This window comes from Procambarus clarkii, chromosome 77, assembly GCF_040958095.1.
Source record: "Procambarus clarkii isolate CNS0578487 chromosome 77, FALCON_Pclarkii_2.0, whole genome shotgun sequence".
NCBI lineage: Eukaryota > Metazoa > Arthropoda > Malacostraca > Decapoda > Cambaridae > Procambarus > Procambarus clarkii.
Window position 1 is genome coordinate 17,865,954 of NC_091226.1, and position 24,486 is coordinate 17,890,439.

At 51.6% G+C, this 24,486-nt stretch overlaps 4 protein-coding genes across 4 annotated transcripts in view; 3 read left to right on the forward strand and 1 right to left on the reverse strand.

The window, feature by feature from the left end:
- The first annotated feature begins 8,555 nt into the window (after positions 1-8,555).
- Positions 8,556-9,164, forward strand: LOC138357336 (uncharacterized). The gene has a single exon (XM_069314016.1). The coding sequence runs from the start codon at positions 8,556-8,558 to the stop codon at positions 9,162-9,164; it is 609 nt and encodes a 202-aa protein (XP_069170117.1).
- LOC123747182 (uncharacterized) overlaps positions 8,670-24,486 on the forward strand; it is a 64,241-nt gene continuing 48,424 nt past the window's right edge. The window contains exon 1 of the mRNA XM_069313957.1: positions 8,670-9,160. The gene's annotated coding sequence lies outside the window, so the exon portion shown is untranslated. The remainder of the gene's footprint in view (positions 9,161-24,486) is intronic.
- LOC138357337 (fibril-forming collagen alpha chain-like) lies at positions 9,230-16,116 on the reverse strand. The gene is made up of 4 exons (XM_069314017.1): positions 16,061-16,116; positions 14,155-15,754; positions 12,411-14,050; positions 9,230-9,233 (listed from the first exon to the last, which is right to left on the reverse strand). The coding sequence occupies exons 1-4, from the start codon at positions 16,114-16,116 to the stop codon at positions 9,230-9,232; spliced, it is 3,300 nt and encodes a 1,099-aa protein (XP_069170118.1).
- Positions 21,104-21,520, forward strand: LOC123747150 (UDP-3-O-acylglucosamine N-acyltransferase-like). Its single transcript, XM_045729169.2, has one exon. It carries the CDS (start codon positions 21,104-21,106, stop codon positions 21,518-21,520), a length of 417 nt encoding a protein of 138 aa, XP_045585125.2.

The window sequence follows — 24,486 nt, forward strand, 5'->3', positions numbered from 1 at the left end:
TTATAGAATAGGAGCTGCCTCGTATGGGCCAATAGGCCTTCTGCAGTTACCTTTGTTCTTATGTTCTTATGTTACGTTGTTGGGTTGATTAGATACACAGTGTTTAGTGAGTTTCATATTTATTTAGTAGTCCTGGATACAGCAGTGTCGTAGACGTTGAGACGAAGCCTGGAGCTGAGTGTGGCCGGAGTCGCGGAGCTCTATATGGGAGAGCGTTGTAGCTGGATTAGCTCGTAGTCTGCTGCCTGCTCTGTGTCGAAGCTGTAGCGTCTTGGGTCGATTAGAACTGCCTACGCCGAGTACTACATTCTTGACTGGAGATTGTACTGGTTTGCTATTCGATTGATGAAGATTAAGCCACCCAAAACGTGGCACGGGCATGAATAGCCTGTAAATGGTGGCCCTTTTGAGTCATTACCAGTATCAAGAGCTGATACTGGAGATCTGTGGAGGTGCGACTGCACCCTGCGTGACGGGAGATGTCTCCCGTGACTGCTATTCTCAAATCGCTAGCTTATATACGGTTACTACACCTCACAGTAAGATAGGAGGGTGGAAAAACCGTTACCTGTAAATAGGGATAGGATTATAGCTTGTGTAATTAGTTATGCCATTAAGATGATGAGATAATGGAGCGAGTATAGGTTTACTCGCTACAGGACTCCTCCTGCCAGGAAATGGAAGAAAACAATATAACAAAAAATACGAGGCTACTGTTCCTTGGGTCGCTGTGGAACATGTAGTCTGGTACCATAAGATGTAGGCAGTAGGTGGACAAGATGATGATGAAGATGAAGATTAAGCCACCCAAAAGGTGGCACGGGCATGAATAGCCCGTAAGTGGTGGCCTTTTTAAGCCATTACCAGTATCAAGAGCTGATACTGGAGATCTGTGGAGGTGCGAATGCACCCTGCATGATGGGAGATGTCTCCCTTGTGAATGTGTTAAGATGAAGCCACCCAATAGGTGGCACGGGCATGAATTGGTAAGTGGTGGCCCTTTTGAGCCATCACCAGTATCAATAGATGATACTGGAGATCTGTGGAGGTGCGACTGCACCCAGCGTCACGGGAGTTGTCTCCCGTGTTTTAAACAGATGAAGCCACCCAAAAGGTGGCACGGGCATGAATAGCTCGTAAGTGGTGGCCCTTTCGAGCCATTACCAGTATCAAGAGCTGATACTGGAGATCTGTGGAGGTGCAACTGCACCCTGCGTGACGGGAGATGTCTCCCGGACCAAGTGGAGTAGGTGGACAAGCTCGGTGTAGCAGGAGAGAAGAATGTGCATGATTGTTGCTTCCTTGGGACGCTGGTGGAGCATTTAGATCCGGGGCGGATGGGCTCGGGCATCAGAACAATAGGAGGTAATGTAGGCACGTAGTTAGGACAACGGCGGAATCACTGCAAGAGCTGAATTGTCCTGGAGGCGACGAAGAGTCGGAAACGCAAGCTGTAAGTCCTGTACTGCACAAGGTGCTTGAGTCGGCAGAGTATCAGAATGCAGTGAACGTGTAGATGAGTCTGACGAAAGAGCAGCTTTCGTGGGCGTCCCTGTAGGACACGCAGTGCCCTGGCAGCGACGGAGATTCGGCAGGACAGGCCGAATGTCCTAGACTGATCCCACATTATGTAGTTACTGAAGGAGCTGCCAGATGAGTGAGTAGCGATCGTGGAGCAGCAAGCCGTAGTATATGAAAATGCAGAGATGATCGCGATGAAAATCATAGCTGTGACGATGGTTTTGGCAACGTTCCATGATAGGTGGCTGCGGTCCACAGCAAGCAGCAGCAGTAGAGGTCCAGTGAGAGTCCATGTTGTAGTCCGTCGTGCCTGGGTACTGTATCGTCGAAACTCTCTGGGGTCACCAATGTAACGAACGATTATGTTACGTTGTTGGGTTGATTAGATACACAGTGTTTAGTGAGTTTCATATTTATTTAGTAGTCCTGGATACAGCAGTGTCGTAGACGTTGAGACGAAGCCTGGAGCAGAGCAGAGAGCTGAGTGTGGCCGGAGTCGTGGAGCTCTGTGGGAGAGCGTTGTAGCTGGATGAGGTCGTAGTCTGCTGCCTGCTCTGTGTCGAAGCTGTAGCCTCTTGGGTCGATTAGAACTGCCTACGCCGAGTACTACATTCTTGACTGGAGATTGTACTGGTTTGCTATTGATGAAGATGAAGATGAAGCCACCCAAAAGGTGGCACGGGCATGAATAGCCCGTAAGTGGTGGCCCTTTCGAGCCATTACCAGTATCAAAAGATGATACTGGAGATCTGTGAAGGCGCAACTGCACCCTGCGTGACGGGAGATGTCTCCCGGACCAAGTGGTGACCAAATGGTGGTTTGCTATTCTCAAATCGCTGGCTTATATACGGTTACTACACCTCACAGTAAGATAGGAGGGTGGAAAAACCGTTACCTGTAAATAGGGATAGGATTATAGCTTGTGTAATTAGTTATGCCATTAAGATAATGAGATAATGGAGCGAGTATAGGTTTACTCGCTACAGGCGTAACACATGCCACTTCCCGTAGTGCATGTCAAGATCTGAATTTATTGGAGAACGACCAGCACTGGAATGTATGCATTAATGACGCGTCCAACACGTCACATCCAAATCAAATTTTTGCATTGTTTGCAATCATATAGACCACCGGCTCTCCGTTATCTCCAACAGAGTTATCGGAGTAAAATAAGTCGCACATGGCTGAAGATATTATCCGTCGAATACGTAAGGAAAATTCAAATATGAACATGGATTTTACAGCAAAATTCTACAACGAAGCGTTGATAATGATTGAAGACTTGTGCTTAGAAATCGCGAACAAATTTCTTAATCAGTTGGAAATGCCATCACCGAATCGATCTGCTGCTGCTTCGTTCGATATAGAATTGCGTCGTGAACAAAATTACAACACGGGTGACCTGTTGTCGTATGTTTAATCAAATATTCCTAGGCTAACGCTTGAGCGAAAAAGCATTAACAATCACATAATTCAAACTGTCAATAACGGGCTTGGAGATATCTTCTTAGATGCGCCAGGAGGAACTGGTAAAACTTTTCTAATTAGATTGATTCTGGCAGCATTTCGATCCCAAAATGGCATAATCTTAGCTCTTGCATCTGTAGCAAGTAAACCTATACTCGCTCCATTATCTCATCCTCTTAATGGCATAACTAATTACACAAGCTATAATCCTATCACTATTTACAGGTAACGGTTTTTCCACCCTCCTATATTACTGTGAGGTGTAGTAACCGTATATAAGCCAGCGATTTGAGAACAGCAAACCAGTACAATTTTCACAGTCAACAATGTAGCACTCGGCGTGTACAGTTCTAATCGTATGTTACATTGGTGACCCCAGAGAGTTTCGACCATACCCAGCCACGATGGACTACAACATGGATTCTCAATGGACCTTCACTCCTGCTGTTGCTTGCTGTGGACCGCTGCCACCTGTCACGAAACGCTGCCAACACCCTTGCCACAGCTATGATTTTCACCGCGATCGTCTCGGTATTTTCATCAACTACAGCTTGTTGCACAGCGAGTGTTACTTACCCATCTGACAGTTTCATCAGCAACTACATCATGTGGGATCTACAGCCTGTCCTGCCGACTCTCCGTCGCTGCCAGGGCAATGCTTGTTCTACAGGGACTCCCACGACAGCTGCTCTTTCGTCAGACTCATTTACACGTTCACTGCATTCTGATATTCTGCCGACTTAAGAACCTTGTGCAGTACAGGACTTACAGCTTGCGTTTCCAACTCTTCGTCGCCTCCAGGACAATTCAGCTCTTGCAGTGATTCCCTCGTTGTCCTACATACGTGCCTACATTATCTCCTAATGTCCTGGTGCCCGAGCCCATCCGCCCCGGATCTAAATGCTCCACAAGCGACCCAAGGACGCAACAATCATGCACATTTTTCTCTCCTGCTACACCGAGCTTGTCCACACACTGCCTACATCTTATGGTACCAGACTACATGTTCCACAGCGACCTAGGGAACAGTAGCCTCGTATTTTTTGTTATATTGTTTTCTTCCATTTCCTGGCAGAGGGAGTCCTGTAGCGAGTAAACCTATACTCGCTCCATTATCTCATCATCTTAATGGCATAACTAATTATACGAGCTATAATTCTATCCCTATTTACAGGTAACGGTTTTTCCACCCTCCTATCATACTGTGAGGTGTAGTAACCGTATATAAGCCCGTGATTTGAGAACAGCAAACCAGTACAATCTCCAGTCAAGAATGTAGTACTCGATGTAGGCAGTTCTAATCGACCCAAGACGCTACAGCTTCGACACAGAGCAGGCAGCAGACTACGACCTCATCCAGCTACAATATGCTCTCCCACATAGAGCTCCGCGACTCCGGCCACATTCAGCTCTCTGCTCTGCTCCGGGCTTCGTCTCAACGTCTACGACACTGCTGTATCCAGGACTTCTAAATTTATTTATTTATTTATTTATTTATACATTTATTTATACATATACAAGAATGTACATAAGGAATGTGAGGATACAAATATGGTAATTACAGTCTTGTAAAGCCACTAGCACGCGCAGCGTTTCGGGCAGGTCCTTAATCTAAGAAAATTTTAAGGAGGTAAATACTTGCAAAATTATAGACAAAAAATGATAACAGATTACATGAAATGAAAAAAAGATGAGAGAAAATTGTAGGTACAGTATATTAAAGCACATAGGTAGCTAAGATTGATTGCAATGACAGCTTGAATGGTAGTTGACAACAAATTGGTAGGCACAATACAGCAGAAACAATATAAGATTGGTTGCAATGACAGCTTGAATGGTAGTTGACAAAAATTGGTAGTCACAATACAGCATATGGCTAGCACATAAAAGAAGACAGCAATGAACACAATGATAAGGTTGTTTGAAATTACATAAAAATTAGGAGATTGGGTAACACTAGGTACAGAGCAAATTTAAAGCTCAGTGTAGGAAACTAAGAAGATGAAGTTAGGTACTTTTTGGTTTTGCTTTTAAATAAGGCAAAAGTTTTACAGTTTTTCAATTCACTAGGGAGTGAGTTCCATAAACTAGGTCCCTTAATTTGCATAGAGTGTTTACACAGATTAAGTTTGACCCTGTTTACACAGATTAAGTTTGAAATATAAATATGAAACTCACTAAACACTGTGTATCTAATCAACCCAACAACGTAACATAAACGTACGTTACACATCATTAGGAATTGCTGCGACATTGCTACCATGTTGTTGTTATAGATTCAGCTACTCGGAACAAGTTCCAAGTAGCATGGGCCATGGTGAGCCCGTAGTGGACTTACCTGGCACAAGAGTGGTGCTGAGGGGGGTGATTGCTACCAGGTGGAAGAACTGCTACTTCGGATTTGAAATCGCCAATGAACATGCAATTCATTGAAACTCCCACGTGCAACATTTCCAAAGCATCCGGCATGGGAAAAGTATTGCAGAAATGCAAACTTATTGTTTGGGATGAATGCACAATGCCCCACAAAAAATCGCTCGAGGCTCCTGATCGATCATTGCAAGATTTGCGTAGAAACATCAGACCATTTGGGAACGCATTAATATTGCTTGCAGTAGATTTCAGGTAAATATTACTTGTAATTCCTCGGTCGACACCAGCGGACGAAATAAATGCTTGCCTGAAATACTCTACTTTGTGGCGCCACGTAAAGACATTTAAATTAACTACAAATATGCGTGTAGTTATGTTGCTACTGAAAAACGATCCATCAGCGGAGATATTCTCACATCAATTTCTGGAAATAGGGAACGTAAACGTGCCGGTTGATCTGACCTCAGGACGAATTTCATTGCCTCATAACTTTTGTAAATTAGTGACGTCAAAAGAAGAATTGGTTGAAAAAGTATTTCCCAATATTCAAACCAATTATAAGCCGCATGTGTACAGAGTCTCTCCAAACATTTATCTTTTTACTATAAGTTTTATTATTATTATTATTATTATTATTATTATTATTATTATTATTATTATTTTCTACTACAGACGTGGCTACACATTTACAATGCTAACTAGCATATATATATATATATTTTCTTCGGTCCTCCATGGACAGGGTGAGCGATCTGTTAAAAATATAGTCCATTGATTCATTGAACAATCAACAACAGAAGGTGATTGTAATGCTTTTGCAATGCTAATCTAACCCACAGACATAATACATAGATACAGAATTACGTCTGCCCTACATAAAGTGTTCGATGTGTCTTTTACATAGGGTCATTAATGTGCATATAAGTAACTATATAAACTCAGGTTATATAGTTACATCACATACATACATTGTATAATTGACACATTACATGGTAAATCTTGGGTACAAGTCCAATATATCAAGTGTTCCAGTATTCATATAGTAGTTACAGAGTTCAGCATACCTCAGCCCAGGAGGGCGAAAATCAGTCAGTATGCTACATTCTACAATATAATGTTCAAGGGAGTGTATGTTTTCTCTTTTACAAATTTGACACATTGTGTACTCGACATTTGGGGTTTGAGAAAGCTGCCAGATACGTCTATATCCCAGGCGTATTCTGGCCACTATAACATCACATTGCCAAGTTCTTGCTCTATTAGTCACATATATGAATGTTTCCTCACGATGTTTATCATAATGTTTAATGCTACAACTTTCAGGTCTTTATGAATTTGTTAGGTCGGTGAGATTTTCATTAGATATTTGCTTAAGTATTCTCTTTTGTCACTGCTAATGAAACACCCATATCAATTTCTACCACTGGTTTTCTACAGGTTGCCTTTGCAAGCATATCAACAACAGTGTATGCCTTGAGATGCCAACATGTGAAATCCATAGGAATTTAATTTCAAATCTGTTTTCTTTAGCAGCTAAAACATTCATTCGAATATCACTGACTATTTTCTGGGTGTCCCTACTATGTGCGTTCAATGCCAGGAGTGCACTCTGCGAGTCACAGTATATAAGTCCACTGCCTTTGTCTTATAAAAAATCAGTGGCAAGGTATATGCCTGCAAGTTCGGTTTGAGTTGTACTTGCCCAGTCATTGACGCGCTTCATAAAATAAAATAAAATAAAATAAAATAAAATGTTTATTTAGGTAAGGTACATACATACAATAAATTTTTACAAAGATTGGTTGACTTATAGGTAGAGCTAGTACATACAATGCCTAAAGCCACTATTACGCAAAGCGTTTCGGGCATGATAAACTTAAATGACAAGCTTAATACTAATTGAGCATAATGAATAGAATGAAAACAAGAAATGAAAACATAGATGAAAAAGCAGCACAAATACAATTATGTCGACAAACAGCGCTCTTTAAAAAAAAAAAAAAAAAAAAAAAATTGCTGTATGTACATCATTGCTGTATGTACGAGAGAAGAATGTTCACAGGTGAAACGGGTGTTTTGACTCACACACATGCAGTGTTGCATTGTCTGACTTCCCTCATACATTATACCTCTCCTTGCCACTTCTGCCTGTGCCTGAATATTTCAAATTTTGCTTCTTATTTGTATCAATGTTAAAACACATTCATGTTAATAATGTCAATGTCCATAACCATTAAGCTTCATGCAGCAAACAATGGCAAGTTATCCTATTACCACCTTTTATTATATACACGCAGTGACAATATTAATACAACCATTAAATCATGCAGTGTTACTCAATGCAGCCCCCGTGGCGCAGTAGTTAGACACTCGTCCGGCGCTTCGCGAACGCTTTGCCCTGGGTTCGTATCCTGGCCGGGGAGGATTGATTGGGGGCCAATCCTTAACTGTAGCCTTTGTTCACCCAGAAGTGAATAGGCACCTGGTTGTCAAACTATTTGGCGGGTCGTATTCTGGGGAAAAATTAGGATTAAGGACCTGTCCGAGAAGCTATGCGTGCTAGTGGCTGTACAAGAATGAAAGAACTCTTGTATATATAAATAAAATACAAAAAAATGTATTAAAATTTCCCGCTAGTACAGTCCGGTTGGTTCTCGACGCACAATCGAGAATTTCGCGTTAGAATCCTGGGCGGGACAAAAATTGTTGGGGGCATTTCCTTTCACCTAATGCTTCTATTCACCTATTAGTAAGTAGGTACTGAGGAGTTAGTCAGCTTGTTGTGGGGTCGCATCCTGGGCGGGGTCAGTAATTCGACCTTGGAGGAGGGGGGGGGGACTTGGATATAGTTCTAACGAGTAGGAATACACTCTGGGTTCCTGTCCCTGACACAATGATTTATTATCATCATAAAATAAGAGTGCTTCTATGGCGGTGTGTCCACTCAGGATGAACGGCGCTGCCGAATAAGCTCGCCCATCCTGGCAAAATAGCAAAATCCAGAGAATAAGGTACAAGTGTTGTTGTGAAGGGCAGCGGAGGGACTAGGCCTCAGATGTGACCACCGTTGCCAGATATGTTCTTACAAAACCATTTTTCCTTCCACCAACTTGTAACAAGGCGCGTTAATATATGGCCGTGCAATTTATGTATATTAAAACTATTCTACAAATTAAAACAATACAACATTTTATATGGAAAATATTATTTTTGTGTTGTGGGGATATTTGTATGCGGAGGCGGCGTGGGTGCATGAGGGGGGGACAGAGACCTACACGCGGTCCCTCACACCGTCTCCAGCACCCAGGGCACCCACTCCTCGCCTCGCTGCTCCTCACACCGTCTCCAGCACCCAGGGCGCCTGCACCTCGCCTCCAGCACCCAGGGCACCCACTCCTCGCCTCGCTGCTCCTCACACCGTCTCCAGCACCCAGGGCGCCTGCACCTCGCCTCCAGCACCCAGGGCACCAGCACCTCGCCTCCAGCACCCAGGGCACCAGCACCTCGCCTCCAGCACCCAGGGCACCAGCACCTCGCCTCCAGCACCCAGGGCACCAGCACCTCGCCTCCAGCACCCAGGGCACCCACGCCTCGCCTCGCTACTCCTCACACCGTCTCCAGCACCCAGGGCACCCACTCCTCGCCTCGCTGCTCCTCACACCGTCTCCAGCACCCAGGGCGCCTGCACCTCGCCTCCAGCACCCAGGGCACCAGCACCTCGCCTCCAGCACCCAGGGCACCCACGCCTCGCCTCGCTGCTCCTCACACCACCTCCAGCTCCCCTCACCATCGTTGCCCAGTAAGTAATGCTAGTGTGTGTTGAAGTGTGCCATGAGCACGACTGTATCTCATCTTTACGTTTAGCGAATTATCTTTGATGTAAGAGTAATATTTTTTGACTTGTATGAATTTGAGAATGTGGAAATGTAGCATTTTGTTTTGTTTATGTCCGCTCTCATTGTCCCCCCACACTCCTCTGGCCCTCCACACTCCTCTGGCCCTCCACACTCCTCTGGCCCTCCACACTCCTCTGGCCCTCCACACTCCTCTGGTCCTCCACACTCCTCTGGCCCTCCACACTCCTCTGGTCCTCCACACTCCTCTGGCCCTCCACACTCCTCTGGTCCTCCACACTCCTCTGGCCCTCCACACTCCTCTGGCCCTCCACACTCCTCTGGCCCTCCACACTCCTCTGGTCCTCCACACTCCTCTGGCCCTCCACACTCCTCTGGCCCTCCACACTCCTCTGGTCCTCCACACTCCTCTGGCCCTCCACATTCCTCTGGCCCTCCACACTCCTCTGGTCCTCCACACTCCTCTGGTCCTCCACACTCCTCTGGCCCTCCACACTCCTCTGGCCCTCCACACTCCTCTGGCCCTCCACACTCCTCTGGCCCTCCACACTCCTCTGGCCCTCCACACTCCTCTGGCCCTCCACACTCCTCTGGCCCTCCACACTCCTCTGGCCCTCCACATTCCTCTGGCCCTCCACACTCCTCTGGCCCTCCACACTCCTCTGGCCCTCCACACTCCTCTGGCCCTCCACACTCCTCTGGCCCTCCACACTCCTCTGGCCCTCCACACTCCTCTGGCCCTCCACACTCCTCTGGCCCTCCACACTCCTCTGGCCCTCCACACTCCTCTGGCCCTCCACACTCCTCTGGCCCTCCACACTCCTCTGGCCCCCCACACTCCTCTGGCCCTCCACACTCCTCTGGCCCTCCACACTCCTCTGGCCCTCCACACTCCTCTGGCCCTCCACACTCCTCTGGCCCTCCACACTCCTCTGGCCCTCCACACTCCTCTGGCCCCCCACACTCCTCTGGCCCTCCACACTCCTCTGGCCCTCCACACTCCTCTGGCCCCCCACACTCCTCTGGTCCTCCACACTCCTCTGGCCCTCCACACTCCTCTGGCCCCCCACACTCCTCTGGCCCCCCACACTCCTCTGGCCCTCCACACTCCTCTGGCCCTCCACACTCCTCTGGCCCCCCACACTCCTCTGGCCCTCCACACTCCTCTGGCCCTCCACACTCCTCTGGTCCTCCACACTCCTCTGGTCCTCCACACTCCTCTGGCCCTCCACACTCCTCTGGTCCTCCACACTCCTCTGGTCCTCCACACTCCTCTGGTCCTCCACACTCCTCTGGTCCTCCACACTCCTCTGGTCCTCCACACTCCTCTGGTCCTCCACACTCCTCTGGCCCTCCACACTCTGGCCCTCCACACTCCTCTGGCTCTCCACACTCCTCTGGCCCTCCACACTCCTCTGGTCCTCCACACTCCTCTGGCCCTCCACACTCCTCTGGCCCTCCACACTCCTCTGGCCCTCCACACTCCTCTGGCCCTCCACACTCCTCTGGCCCTCCACACTCCTCTGGCCCTCCACACTCCTCTGGCCCTCCACACTCCTCTGGCCCTCCACACTCCTCTGGCCCTCCACACTCCTCTGGTCCTCCACACTCCTCTGGTCCTCCACACTCCTCTGGCCCCCCACACTCCTCTGGCCCTCCACACTCCTCTGGTCCTCCACACTCCTCTGGCCCTCCACACTCCTCTGGCCCTCCACACTCCTCTGGTCCTCCACACTCCTCTGGCCCTCCACACTCTGGCCCTCCACACTCCTCTGGCCCTCCACACTCCTCTGGTCCTCCACACTCCTCTGGTCCTCCACACTCCTCTGGCCCTCCACACTCCTCTGGTCCTCCACACTCCTCTGGCCCTCCACACTCCTGGCCCTCCACACTCTGGCCCTCCACACTCCTCTGGCCCTCCACACTCCTCTGGTCCTCCACACTCCTCTGGCCCTCCACACTCCTCTGGTCCTCCACACTCCTCTGGCCCTCCACACTCCTCTGGCCCTCCACACTCCTCTGGCCCTCCACACTCCTCTGGTCCTCCACACTCCTCTGGCCCTCCACACTCCTCTGGTCCTCCACACTCCTCTGGCCCTCCACACTCCTCTGGCCCTCCACACTCCTCTGGCCCTCCACACTCCTCTGGTCCTCCACACTCCTCTGGCTCTCCACACTCCTCTGGTCCTCCACACTCCTCTGGCCCTCCACACTCCTCTGGTCCTCCACACTCCTCTGGCTCTCCACACTCCTCTGGCCCTCCACACTCCTCTGGCCCTCCACACTCCTCTGGTCCTCCACACTCCTCTGGCCCTCCACACTCCTGGCCCTCCACACTCTGGCCCTCCACACTCCTCTGGCCCTCCACACTCCTCTGGTCCTCCACACTCCTCTGGCCCTCCACACTCCTCTGGCCCTCCACACTCCTCTGGTCCTCCACACTCCTCTGGCCCTCCACACTCCTCTGGCCCTCCACACTCCTCTGGCCCTCCACACTCCTCTGGTCCTCCACACTCCTCTGGCCCTCCACACTCCTCTGGTCCTCCACACTCCTCTGGCCCTCCACACTCCTCTGGCCCTCCACACTCCTCTGGCCCTCCACACTCCTCTGGTCCTCCACACTCCTCTGGCTCTCCACACTCCTCTGGTCCTCCACACTCCTCTGGCCCTCCACACTCTGGCCCTCCACACTCCTCTGGCCCTCCACACTCCTCTGGCCCTCCACACTCCTCTGGCCCTCCACACTCCTCTGGCCCTCCACACTCCTCTGGTCCTCCACACTCCTCTGGCCCTCCACACTCCTCTGGCCCTCCACACTCCTCTGGCCCTCCACACTCCTCTGGCCCTCCACACTCCTCTGGCCCTCCACACTCCTCTGGCCCTCCACACTCCTCTGGCCCTCCACACTCCTCTGGTCCTCCACACTCCTCTGGCCCTCCACACTCCTCTGGCCCTCCACACTCCTCTGGCCCTCCACACTCCTCTGGCCCTCCACACTCCTCTGGCCCTCCACACTCCTCTCGACCCCCACACTCCTCTCGACCCCCACACTCCTCTCGTCCCCCACACTCCTCTCGACCCCCACACTCCTCTCGTCCCCCACACTCCTCTCGACCCCCACACTCCTCTCGTCCCCCACACTCCTCTCGACCCCCACACTCCTCTCGACCCCCACACTCCTCTGGCCCTCCACACTCCTCTGGTCCTCCACACTCCTCTGGTCCTCCACACTCCTCTGGCCCTCCACACTCCTCTCGACCCCCACACTCCTCTCGACCCCCACACTCCTCTCGACCCCCACACTCCTCTCGTCCCCCACACTCCTCTCGACCCCCACACTCCTCTCGACCCCCACACTTCTCTCGTCCCCCACACTCCTCTCGTCCCCCACACTCCTCTCGACCCCCACACTCCTCTCGACCCCCACACTCCTCTCGTCCCCCACACTCCTCTCGACCCCCACACTCCTCTCGTCCCCCACACTCCTCTCGTCCCCCACACTCCTCGTCCCTCACACTCCTCTCGACCCCCACACTCCTCTCGACCCCCACACTCCTCTCGACCCCCACACTCCTCTCGACCCCCACACTCCTCTCGTCCCCCACACTCCTCTCGTCCCCCACACTCCTCTCGTCCCCCACACTCCTCTCGACCCCCACACTCCTCTCGACCCCCACACTCCTCTCGACCCCCACACTCCTCTCGTCCCCCACACTCCTCTCGACCCCCACACTCCTCTCGTCCCCCACACTCCTCTCGTCCCCCACACTCCACTCGACCCCCACACTCCTCTCGACCCCCACACTCCTCTCGTCCCCCACACTCCTCTCGTCCCCCACACTCCTCTCGTCCCCCACACTCCTCTCGTCCCCCACACTCCTCTCGACCCCCACACTCCTCTCGTCCCCCACACTCCTCTCGTCCCCCACACTCCTCTCGACCCCCACACTCCTCTCGTCCCCCACACTCCTCTCGACCCCCACACTTCTCTCGTCCCCCACACTCCTCTCGTCCCCCACACTCCTCTCGTCCCCCACACTCCTCTCGTCCCCCACTCCTCTCGACCCCCACACTCCTCTCGTCCCCCCACACTCCTCTCGACCCCCACACTCCTCTCGACTCCCACACTCCTCTCGACCCCCACACTCTTCTCGACCCCCACACTCTTCTCGACCCCCACACTCCTCTCGTCCCCCACACTCCTCTCGACCCCCACACTCCTCTCGACCCCCACACTCCTCTCGTCCCCCACACTTCTCTCGACCCCCACACTTCTCTCGACCCCCACACTTCTCTCGACCCCCACACTCCTCTCGTCCCCCCACATTCCTCTCGACCCCCACACTCCTCGACCCCCACACTCCTCTCGACCCCCACACTCGACCCCCACACTCCTCTCGTGTGGGAGTCGAAGCGGGACCAAAGAGCCAGAGCTCAACCCCCGCAAACACAACTAGGTGAGTACACTTCTCTCGACCCCCACACTTCTCTCGACCCCCACACTTCTCTCGTCCCCCACACTTCTCTCGTCCCCCACACTCCTCGACCCCCACACTCCTCTCGTCCCCCACACTTCTCTCGACCCCCACACTCCTCTCGTCCCCCACACTCCTCTCGTCCCCCACACTCCTCTCGTCCCCCACACTCCTCTCGTCCCCCACACTCCTTGTCCCCCCATACTCCTCGACCCCCACACTCCTCTCGACCCCCACACTCCTCTCGACCCCCACACTCCTCTCGACCCCCACACTCGACCCCCACACTCGACCCCCACACTTCTCTCGACCCCCACACTCCTCTCGTGTGGGAGTCGAGGCGGGACCAAAGAGCCAGAGCTCAACCCCCGTAAACACAACTAGGTGAGTACACTCCTCTCGTCCCCCACACTTCTCTCGTCCCCCACACTTCTCTCGTCCCCCACACTTCTCTCGACCCTCACACTTCTCTCGTCCCCCACACTCCTCGTCCCCCACACTCCTCGACCCCCACACTCCTCTCGACCCCCACACTCCTCTCGTCCCCCACACTCCTCTCGTCCCCCACACTCCTCTCGTCCCCCACACTCCTCTCGTCCCTCACACTCCTCTCGTCCCCCACACTCCTCTCGTCCCCCACACTCCTCTCGTCCTTCACACTCCTCTCGTCCCCCATACTCCTCGACCCCCACACTCCTCTCGACCCCCACACTCGACCCCCACACTCGACCCCCACACTCGACCCCCACACTCGACCCCCACACTCGACCCCCACACTCGACCCCCACACTCCTCTCGTCCCCCACACTCCTCTCGTCCCCCACACTCCTCGTCCCCCACACTCCTCTCGACCCCCCACACTCCTCTCGTCCCCCACACTTCTCGACCGCAACACTCCTCTCGTCCCCCACACTCTTGACCCCCACACTCCCCCCACACTTCTCGACCGCAACACTCCTCTCGTCCCCCACACTCTTGACCCCCACACTCCTCTCGACCCCCACACTCCTCTCGTCCCCCCATACTCCTCTCGACCCCCACATTCCTCTCGACCGCCACACTTCTCTCGTCCCCCACACTCTCGACCCCCACACTCTTCTTGACCCCCACACTCCTCTCGTCCCCCACACTCCTCTCGTCCCCCACACTCCTCTCGTCCCCCACACTCCTCTCGACCCCCACACTCCTCGACCCCCACACTCCTCGACCCCCACACTCCTCGACCCCCACACTCCTCGACCCCCACACTCCTCTCGACCCCCACACTCCTCTCGACCCCCACACTCGACCCCCACACTCCTCTCGCCCCCCACACTCCTCTCGCCCCCCACACTCCTCTCGCCCCCCACACTCCTCTCGCCCCCCACACTCCTCTCGTCCCCCACACTCCTCTCGACCCCCACACTTCTCTCGACCCCCACACTTCTCTCGTCTCCCACACTGCTCTCGTCCCCCACACTCCTCGACCCCCACACTCTTCTCGACCCCCACACTCCTCTCGTCCCCCACACTCCTCTCGTCTCCCACTCCTCTCGACCCCCACACTCCTCTCGTCCCCCACACTCCTCTCGACCCCCACACTTCTCGACCCCCACACTCCTCTCGTCCCCCACACTCCTCTCGTCCCCCACACTCCTCTCGGCCCCCACACTCTTCTCGACCTCCACACTCCTCTCGTCCCCCACACTCCTCTTGACCCCCACACTCCTCTCGTCCCCCACTCCTCTCGACCCCCACACTCCTCTCGTCCCCCCACACTCCTCTCGACCCCCACACTCTTCTCGACCCCCACACTCCTCTCGTCCCCCACACTCCTCTCGACCCCCACACTCCTCTCGACCCCCACACTCCTCTCGACCCCCACACTCTTCTCGACCCCCACACTCCTCTCGACCCCCACACTCTTCTCGACCCCCACACTCCTCTCGACCCCCACACTCCTCTCGACCCCCACACTCTTCTCGACCCCCACACTCCTCTCGTCCCCCACACTCCTCTCGACCCCCACACTCCTCTCGTCCCCCACTCCTCTCGACCCCCCACACTCCTCTCGACCCCCACACTCTTCTCGACCCCCACACTCCTCTTGACCCCCACACTCTTCTCGACCCCCACACTCCTCTCGTCCCCCACACTCCTCTCCACCCCCACACTCCTCTCGTCCCTCACTCCTCTCGACCCCCACACTCCTCTCGACCCCCACACTCCTCTCGACCCCCACACTCCTCTCGTCCCCCCACACTCCTCTCGACCCCCACACTCCTGGCATCACTGTAACAGTTGTTGAGGTGACTTGAGTAGAGACTTGGGATGGTACCTGACTTACCAGACATTCACAGGGATGTGAGGTAATGTCACACAAAACCTCACCTCCAGTAATTAAGTTTGGAAGGCCATCCCTTGTTACCAGGTTCAAATCCGTCCATTCCGTCTCACCCTCCACTCCTCCTGTGCCATCTTTAACTCACCCCTTCAACTCCTGTGACCGGCACCCCTTCGCCGTCGGTCACTGTAAAGGTCTCATTTATATCAAAGGCAAAGGTTTAAGTATGTTCTATATTAAGTAGTTTAACTTTAACTAAACTATATTAAGTAGTTTAACTTTACTTCTAAGTTAATTCATATATGAAACAACTGGCTTGGTGGCTCTATCAGTGATAGAGTGGATGGTGTGATTGGGATGGTGAAATAACAGAAACAAAGCAAAAAATACGCAGACGTCTAAATACGTTATGAATGGTGAGCTGAGAAGTGTGGTGGGCTTGCTGAGCTGGGGGATCCTGTGATAGGGACGGGTAGGGGGCATTCTGAACTGGGGGTAGTGTGTGGTAGAGACGGGTAGGGAGCATAGTGAACTGGGGGAGTGTATGGTAGAGACGGGTAGGGAGCATAGTGAACTGGGGGAGTGTATGGTAGGGACGGGTAGGGAGCATTCTGAACTGGGGGAGTGTATGGTAGAGACGGGTAGGGGGCATTCTGAACTGGGGGTAGTGTGTGGTAGAGACGGGTAGGGAGCATAGTGAACTGGGGGGAGTGTGTGGTAGGGACGGGTAGGGAGCATAGTGAACTGGGGGAGTGTATGGTAGGGACGGGTAGGGAGCATAGTGAACTGGGGGAGTGTATGGTAGAGACGGGTAGGGAGCATAGTGAACTGGGGGAGTGTATGGTAGAGACGGGTAGGGAGCATAGTGAACTGGGGGAGTGTATGGTAGAGACGGGTAGGGAGCATAGTGAACTGGGGGGAGTGTGTGGTAGGGACGGGTAGGGAGCATAGTGAACTGGGGGAGTGTATGGTAGAGACGGGTAGGGAGCATAGTGAACTGGGGGGAGTGTGTGGTAGGGACGGGTAGGGAGCATAGTGAACTGGGGGAGTGTATGGTAGAGACGGGTAGGGAGCATAGTGAACTGGGGGGAGTGTGTGGTAGGGACGGGTAGGGATCATTCTGAACTGGGGAAGTGTATGGTAGGGACGGGTAGGGAGCATAGTGAACTGGGGGGAGTGTGTGGTAGGGACGGGTAGGGAGCATTCTGAACTGGGGGAGTGTGTGGTAGAGACGGGTAGGGAGCATAGTGAACTGGGGGGAGTGTATGGTAGGGACGGGTAGGGAGCATAGTGAACTGGGGGAGTGTGTGGTAGAGACGGGTAGGGAGCATAGTGAACTGGGGGAGTGTGTGGTAGGGACGGGTAGGGAGCATAGTGAACTGGGGGAGTGTGTGGTAGGGACGGGTAGGGAGCATACTGAACTGGGGGAGTGTGTGGTAGAGACGGGTGGGGAGCATAGTGAACTGGGGGAGTGTGTGGTAGGGACGGGTAGGGAGCATAGTGAACTGGGGGAGTGTGTGGTAGGGACGGGTAGGGAGCATACTGAACTGGGGGAGTGTATGGTAGGGACGGGTAGGGAGCATACTGAACTGGGGGAGTGTGTGGTAGAGACGGGTAGGGAGCATACTGAACTGGGGGAGTGTGTGGTAGGGACGGGTAGGGAGCATAGTGAACTGGGGGAGTGTGTGGTAGAGACGGGTAGGGAGCATAGTGAACTGGGGGAGTGTGTGGTAGGGACGGGTAGGGAGCATAGTGAACTGGGGGAGTGTATGGTAGAGACGGGTAGGGAGCATAGTGAACTGGGGGGAGTGTGTGGTAGGGACGGGTGGGGAGCATAGTGAACTGGGGTACCTTGTGGTAGGGACGGGTGGGGAGCATATTGAGCTGGGGGAGCTTGTGGTAGGGACGGGTGGGGAGCATAGTGAACTGGGGGAGCTTGTGGAAGGGACGGGTGGGGAGCATATTGAGCTGGGGGAGCTTGTGGTAGGGACGGGTGGGGAGCATAGTGAACTGGGGGAGCTTGTGGTAGGGACGGGTGGGGAGCATAGTGAACTGGGGGAGCTTGTGGTAGGGACGGGTGGGGAGCATATTGAGCTGGGGGGAGCTTGTGGTAGGGACGGATGGGGGAGTATATTGAGCTGGGGGGAGGTGGTGACTGAGTTAAGTGGAAAGGTCGGGCAGAGGGGTGGCCTTGATCCCCATGTGGAACGTGGGTTGAGGTCAGAAAAGGTGAGGTAGCTTTTATGTTCCTCCCTAACTCCCCCCCCCCTCCATGCTCCCTATTTGTGGCAGCCTCGACTCTCTCCCCAGGGAGACACTCGTCCACCTGTGATAACTGTTTCCTTGTCTTTTACTAACCGCCTGATGATTCACAGCGCAACACGCAACATCCCACACAATGAAAATTCCTGTACGCCACGTTTTCCCCATCTCCCTAGGAGGGGAGGGATGATAAAATAAATTCCCACCCTCTGTTCTAACTGGCGACGGTCATTAATTCCCAAGTTGATGACAGGCCTCAGAGTCGCTAATTCACGCCTCCGACCGTTTTATCCTTAATCCCGTTTAATGCGGAATCACACTTTGAAATTAGCTAAGCATACAATTATATACCGTTTTACTGGAATAAATAACTCCATGCCACCGGACCGTCGAATTTTATCCCAGAATTCTCGGTAATGCTAATGATATGTACAAGCTATCCAAATACTTTAGTGGCATTGCAGTGGTCTTTAGTAATTGTATAATTGCTGAAGGAATTTAGGTGCCTGTGCTGCTCGGTGGCTACTGTAGGTTTAGGTTAAGGGCTAGTGAGTAAGACTATTGTAACGTAAGGTTAAGGGGACATGCTTGACGTTGTCTTGTGGAGACACGCTCTGATTGGTTCGACAGAATCAGTTACTCCGTTCTCTCAATTTAATCAGGGGTGTACAATTTGTACAGCAGATCGACAGGTTAAAGTCGATCTATCAGAATAGGGGCGGCTGTCTTATTTCTGAGCACGGTATAGTGCAAGGGCTTGAAGCTAGCGATAATCACACAAGGAAGTGTAGTAGACAGTATTCAGCTCCCAGTCTGGCGGTAAATTTGCGTGCATGCGAACTAGACAGACGAGTCTAGCGGTAATCCCATTTGTCAGAGTAGACAGAGATTCCTACAGGATTCATGGTGGTAATCGTGACATTTGGAGTAGACAGACAATTAGAATTCAGGCTGTAGGAGTAACAGAACTTTGTTCTGTAACAGGGTAGTATCCTAGGTACCTTGTGTAAATATTTTCTTTTCTTTCGTATACTAATTCAAAATCACTCTTAGTGTTAGGGAAATTTAGGGTTGGCAAGGATTGGACAGCATTCGCGGAGTATATTGCATGTTGGTGCAATTATCAGCCTTCAGCCATCAGCCTGAAATGATGTTTGATAATTCTTGATGTGGGGCTGATTGTGGGCTTTGTGAGTGTGTTAATCTTTGAAAATCTGTGTTTTTTTAGGGGAATAATACATATTGTTCTTGTTGGGGGATGGGGGTTAATATTTTTGTGCGCTAACAATAATAAAGGATAAAATATTTAATAAGTAAAAACACCAATACGGAAAATCCATACAGAAGATTAGTGTATGGTGAAGATAAAGAGTCTCATTAATGCTAGGAAAAGTCACAGAAACAAGAGTATAAATAATCCTATATAGGAACGAATTACTTGAATTTTTTAATATAATTTACTAAGTATATGCTAATATTCAATTTGGTGGACGAAGTAGAAATGTGCTTAAATTGTAACGTAAAGTGTCAGTATTTAGTCTAGGACTGTCAACGGATTTGAATCTGGTATCAAGAGATTGACTTCCAACCTTTGAAGTACTAGAGGTGAGGTTTCTGTGACCTTACCTCGCCTCCTTGTGCATGCCTTGTAAGTCAGGTACCATCCCAAGTCTACTCAAGTCACCCCAACAACTGTTGCATCTCCACACCCCTGTCGCCTCCACACTCCTCTCGTACCCGACTCTCCTGTCGTCCCACACACTCCTGTGTGGGGGACGGAGGGACGACAGGAATGTGCTGGACGACAGGCGTGTGGGGGATGACAGGAGTGTGGGGGTCGAGAGGAGTGTGGGGGGACGACAGGAGTGTGGGGGGACGACAGGAGTGTGGGGGGACGACAGGAGTGTGAGGGGGCACGACAGGAGTGTGAGGGGCGACAGGAATGTGAGGGGGCACGACAGGAGTGTGAGGGGCGACAGGAATGTGAGGGGGCACGACAGGAGTGTGAGGGACTACAGGAGTGTGGTGGACGAGGAGTGTGGGGGGGACGACATGCTTGTGGGGGACGACATGCGTGTATTCACCTAGGTGTGCTTGCGGGGGTTGAGCTCTGCTCTTTCGGCCCGCCTCTCAACTGTCAATCAACTGTTTCTATTACTACTATTTTTTTCCCACACCACACACACACTCAGGAAGCAGCCCATGACAGCTGACTAACTCCCAGGTACCTATTTACTGCTATCTTGAGGTTATCTTGAGATGATTTCGGGGCTTTTTTTAGTGTCCCCGCGGCCCGGTCCTCGACCAGGCCTCCACCCCCAGGAAGCAGCCCGTGACAGCTGACTAACACCCAGGTACCTAATTTACTGCTAGGTAACAGGGGCATAGGGTGAAAGAAACTCTGCCCATTGTTTCTCGCCGGCGCCTGGGATCGAACCCGAGGACCACAGGATCACTAGTCCCGTGTGCTGTCCGCTCGGCCGACCGGCTCCTGCTAGGTAACGGGGTGAATAGGGGTGAAAGATACTCTGCCCATCGTGTCTCGCCGGCACCCGGGATCGAACCCAGGACCACAGGATCACGTGTCCAGCGTGCTTTCCGCTCGGCCACTGGCTCCCCGGTGGGGGACGACATGAGTGTGGGGGACTACAGGAGTGTGGGGGACGACGTGCGTGTGGGGGACGACATGAGTGTGGGAGACGACATGAGTGTGGGAGACGACTTGAGTCTGGGGACGACATGAGTGTGGGGGACGACATGAGTGTGGGGGACGACATGAGTGTGGGAGACGACTTGAGTCTGGGAGACGACTTGAGTCTGGGGACGACATGAGTGTGGGGGACGACATGAGTGTGGGGGACGACATGAGTGTGGGGGACGACATGAGTGTGGGGGACGACATGAGTGTGGGGGACGACATGAGTGTGGGGGACGACATGAGTGTGGGAGACGACATGAGTGTGGGAGACGACTTGAGTCTGGGAGACGACTTGAGTGTGGGGGACGACTTGAGTGTGGGGGACGACTTGAGTGTGGGGGACGACATGAGTATGGGGGACGACATGAGTGTGGGGGACGACATGAGTGTGGGGGACGACATGAGTGTGGGGGACGACATGAGTGTGGGGGACGACATGAGTGTGGGAGACGACATGAGTGTGGGGGACGACATGAGTGTGGGAGACGACATGAGTGTGGGAGACGACATGAGTGTGGGAGACGACTTGAGTCTGGGGACGACATGAGTCTGGGGGACGACATGAGTGTGGGGGACGACATGAGTGTGGGGGACGACATGAGTGTGGGGGACGACATGAGTGTGGGGGACGACATGAGTGTGGGAGACGACATGAGTGTGGGAGACGACATGAGTGTGGGGGACGACATCAGTGTGGGGGACGACATGAGTGTGGGGGACGACATGAGTGTGGGGGACGACATGAGTGTGGGAGACGACATCAGTGTGGGGGACGACATGAGTGTGGGGGACGACATGAGTGTGGGAGACGACATGAGTGTGGGAGACGACTTGAGTCTGGGGACGACATGAGTGTGGGGGACGACATGAGTGTGGGGGACGACATGAGTGTGGGGGACGACATGAGTGTGGGAGTCGACTTGAGTCTGGGGACGACATGAGTGTGGGGGACGACATGAGTGTGGGGACGACATGCGTGTGGGGGAAGACATGCGTGTGGGGGAAGACATGCGTGTGGGGGAAGACATGCGTGTGGGGGACGACATGCGTGTGGGGGAAGACATGCGTGTGGGGGACGACATGAGTGTGGGGGACGACATGAGTGTGGGGGACGACATGAATGTGGGGGACAGCAGGAGTGTTGGTCAATGAACCGTTTTTCACCTTTTTGCAGTTATATAATGCAATAGTGTGTAATTTGAGAAATTTATATAATAAAATGTGCTGAATATTGATATGCATAAATATGTTCATATCACTAATATGCCCATAGTATTATATTCTTTTAACAATACAGTACTATTTTCGCAATTATCACACTGCGTACAAATGTTATATATAACTATCTACTGCACATAATACCCCCCACTACAAAAATACTAGAGGGCCAGGTCCCAAATCTGCACAGTAAAACATACTGGAGTGAATGATATGGAAGAAAATGCAGAATAGAACCAGTGAAAAGGAAGGGTGCCATAGGCCAATCACAAACACTGTATAAACATCAGAGGTTCATAATTGTTCAACATCCTCCCAGTGAGCATAAGAAATATTGCCTGGAACAGCCGTGGATATCTCTTGAAGAAAACTATTTAGTTTTCTCTTGGAGTGCCGGACCAATCAGGCTGTGGTGGGTATGTGGGCCTGCAGGTCGCTCCAAGCAACAGCCTGGTGGACCAAACTCTTACAAGTCAAGCCTAGCCTCAGGCCGGGCTTGGGGGGTAGAAGAACTCCCAGAACCCCATCAAGCAGGTACCAAGCAGGTTATGTAATGAACCACTAAGTAGTTCTGGTGGGTGTGATGTATCTAACAATTTATGCAATCTCAGCCCATCCTTGCGATGATTTTGGGGCTCAACAGCCCCACGGCCCGGTCCTCGATCACGCCTCCTAACCCCACACATTTTTCACCATTTCTGGTTCATGCTGTGTCAACAGCATTGGATACTGGTGTATCAACAGATGCACCGGTATCTGAACCTTGTACATAGATAGTCACATCACTATCAACATTAAATTATTGAAATTACTTATTTATTTATTTCATCATCACTAAGTGATAGTGTGTGCACCAACTTTATGGCAGTGATGTGAGCTGGTGATGCATATGCTGCTTATGGTTGCTGTTTTAGAACTGATGCTGTCGCTCGTATGAAGGATGCCCACAATTTTTTTGCCCAAGGTGTCTGTTTATTGGAGGCTTGAGGTAACAGATGTGTGTCCCATGTACCTGCGGGAGTTTTACATTTAATGCTAAACCTAAAAATGACCAAGGTTGACACGTGCACCAGCATTGTTCCCTGGTTGATACATGAAGTTGAAGGGATAAAATGGACTACATCACAATTTATAGTTTGTCAGGGCTAGTGTCATGGGGGAAGGAGGACAGAACCTTACCGAGCTCCAATGATGACGCTCCATCACTGCTTTCCTTACAGTATCTTTATTATCGGCTCTGTACTAATTTTCCCTCAGAATAAAGTCAGTGTTTAACCCCTGTGTACACCAGCCCCAAAACACAGGGACCCTGCAGCACCTTTAAAACTCACTAGGCTACTTCTGCTGTTCTATTGATGCATCATGCTATTGTGATTTCTGTGTGTATTGAAGTGAGGGTGAAGAGGTAGAACAGCATGTTGACAGAGCCCGAGTGCATGGGGGGAATTATGTAAAACCCTGGTTTGTGTCTCGGCGAGGTTACAGGATCCGTGTGAACTAAGTGGAATTCCCGGTTGCAATTCTTTTGACCATGTCGTGGCCTAGTCGACTAAGGCAACGTCTGGGATCATTCTGGATGTAATTTCAAACCCTCATCACTGCCCTTGTGGATTTGTTCAAGATCTTGAGATCTCTGTTTTCTTGTTCTAAATTAAGAAATTCTCATTTATATGCCTAGCAAATCTTCAATGCTCATTAACTTACCTAGAAAATATCCGTTCTGTATTTGTTTCTGAGTAAAACCTTTGAAATCTACCGCCTTTGCTGTCTCTACTAACGATCTTGGCTCATCCAATTCTGTCCCATCCACCATATTTGTTTTGATTTTGTCTGCTCTGGTTCAGAGACCCTAGGCCAAATTTTTTTCCAGATTTAATATATTTTTCCAGATTTATATATTTTTCACAATAATCACCACTTCAACTTTTATCAATGATCTCTATAGTTATGATAATAGGAACACCACTTGAATAGCTCTCTCTAGCACTTTCACCCAGATATGATGCAAAGATCCTGGAGTTCTCCAAGCTGGAAAGCATGTAGAACAAGGATTGGAGAACTTGCTCTCACCTATTTGTACTCACCTATTTGTGCCTGCAGGATCTAGCTCAAGCTCTTTGACCCCGTTTTTTTCTTGCATTAAGACAACCTGACCCCACAGTTTGTCTTAATGCAATGACTAATTTCTCTCTCATACCTGCTTTAAATTTATGAATGGAATTTGCCTCTACAACCTGCTTTTTTAGGTCATACCATTTACTCAGTACCCTTATGCTAAAAGAATGCGATGTGGGG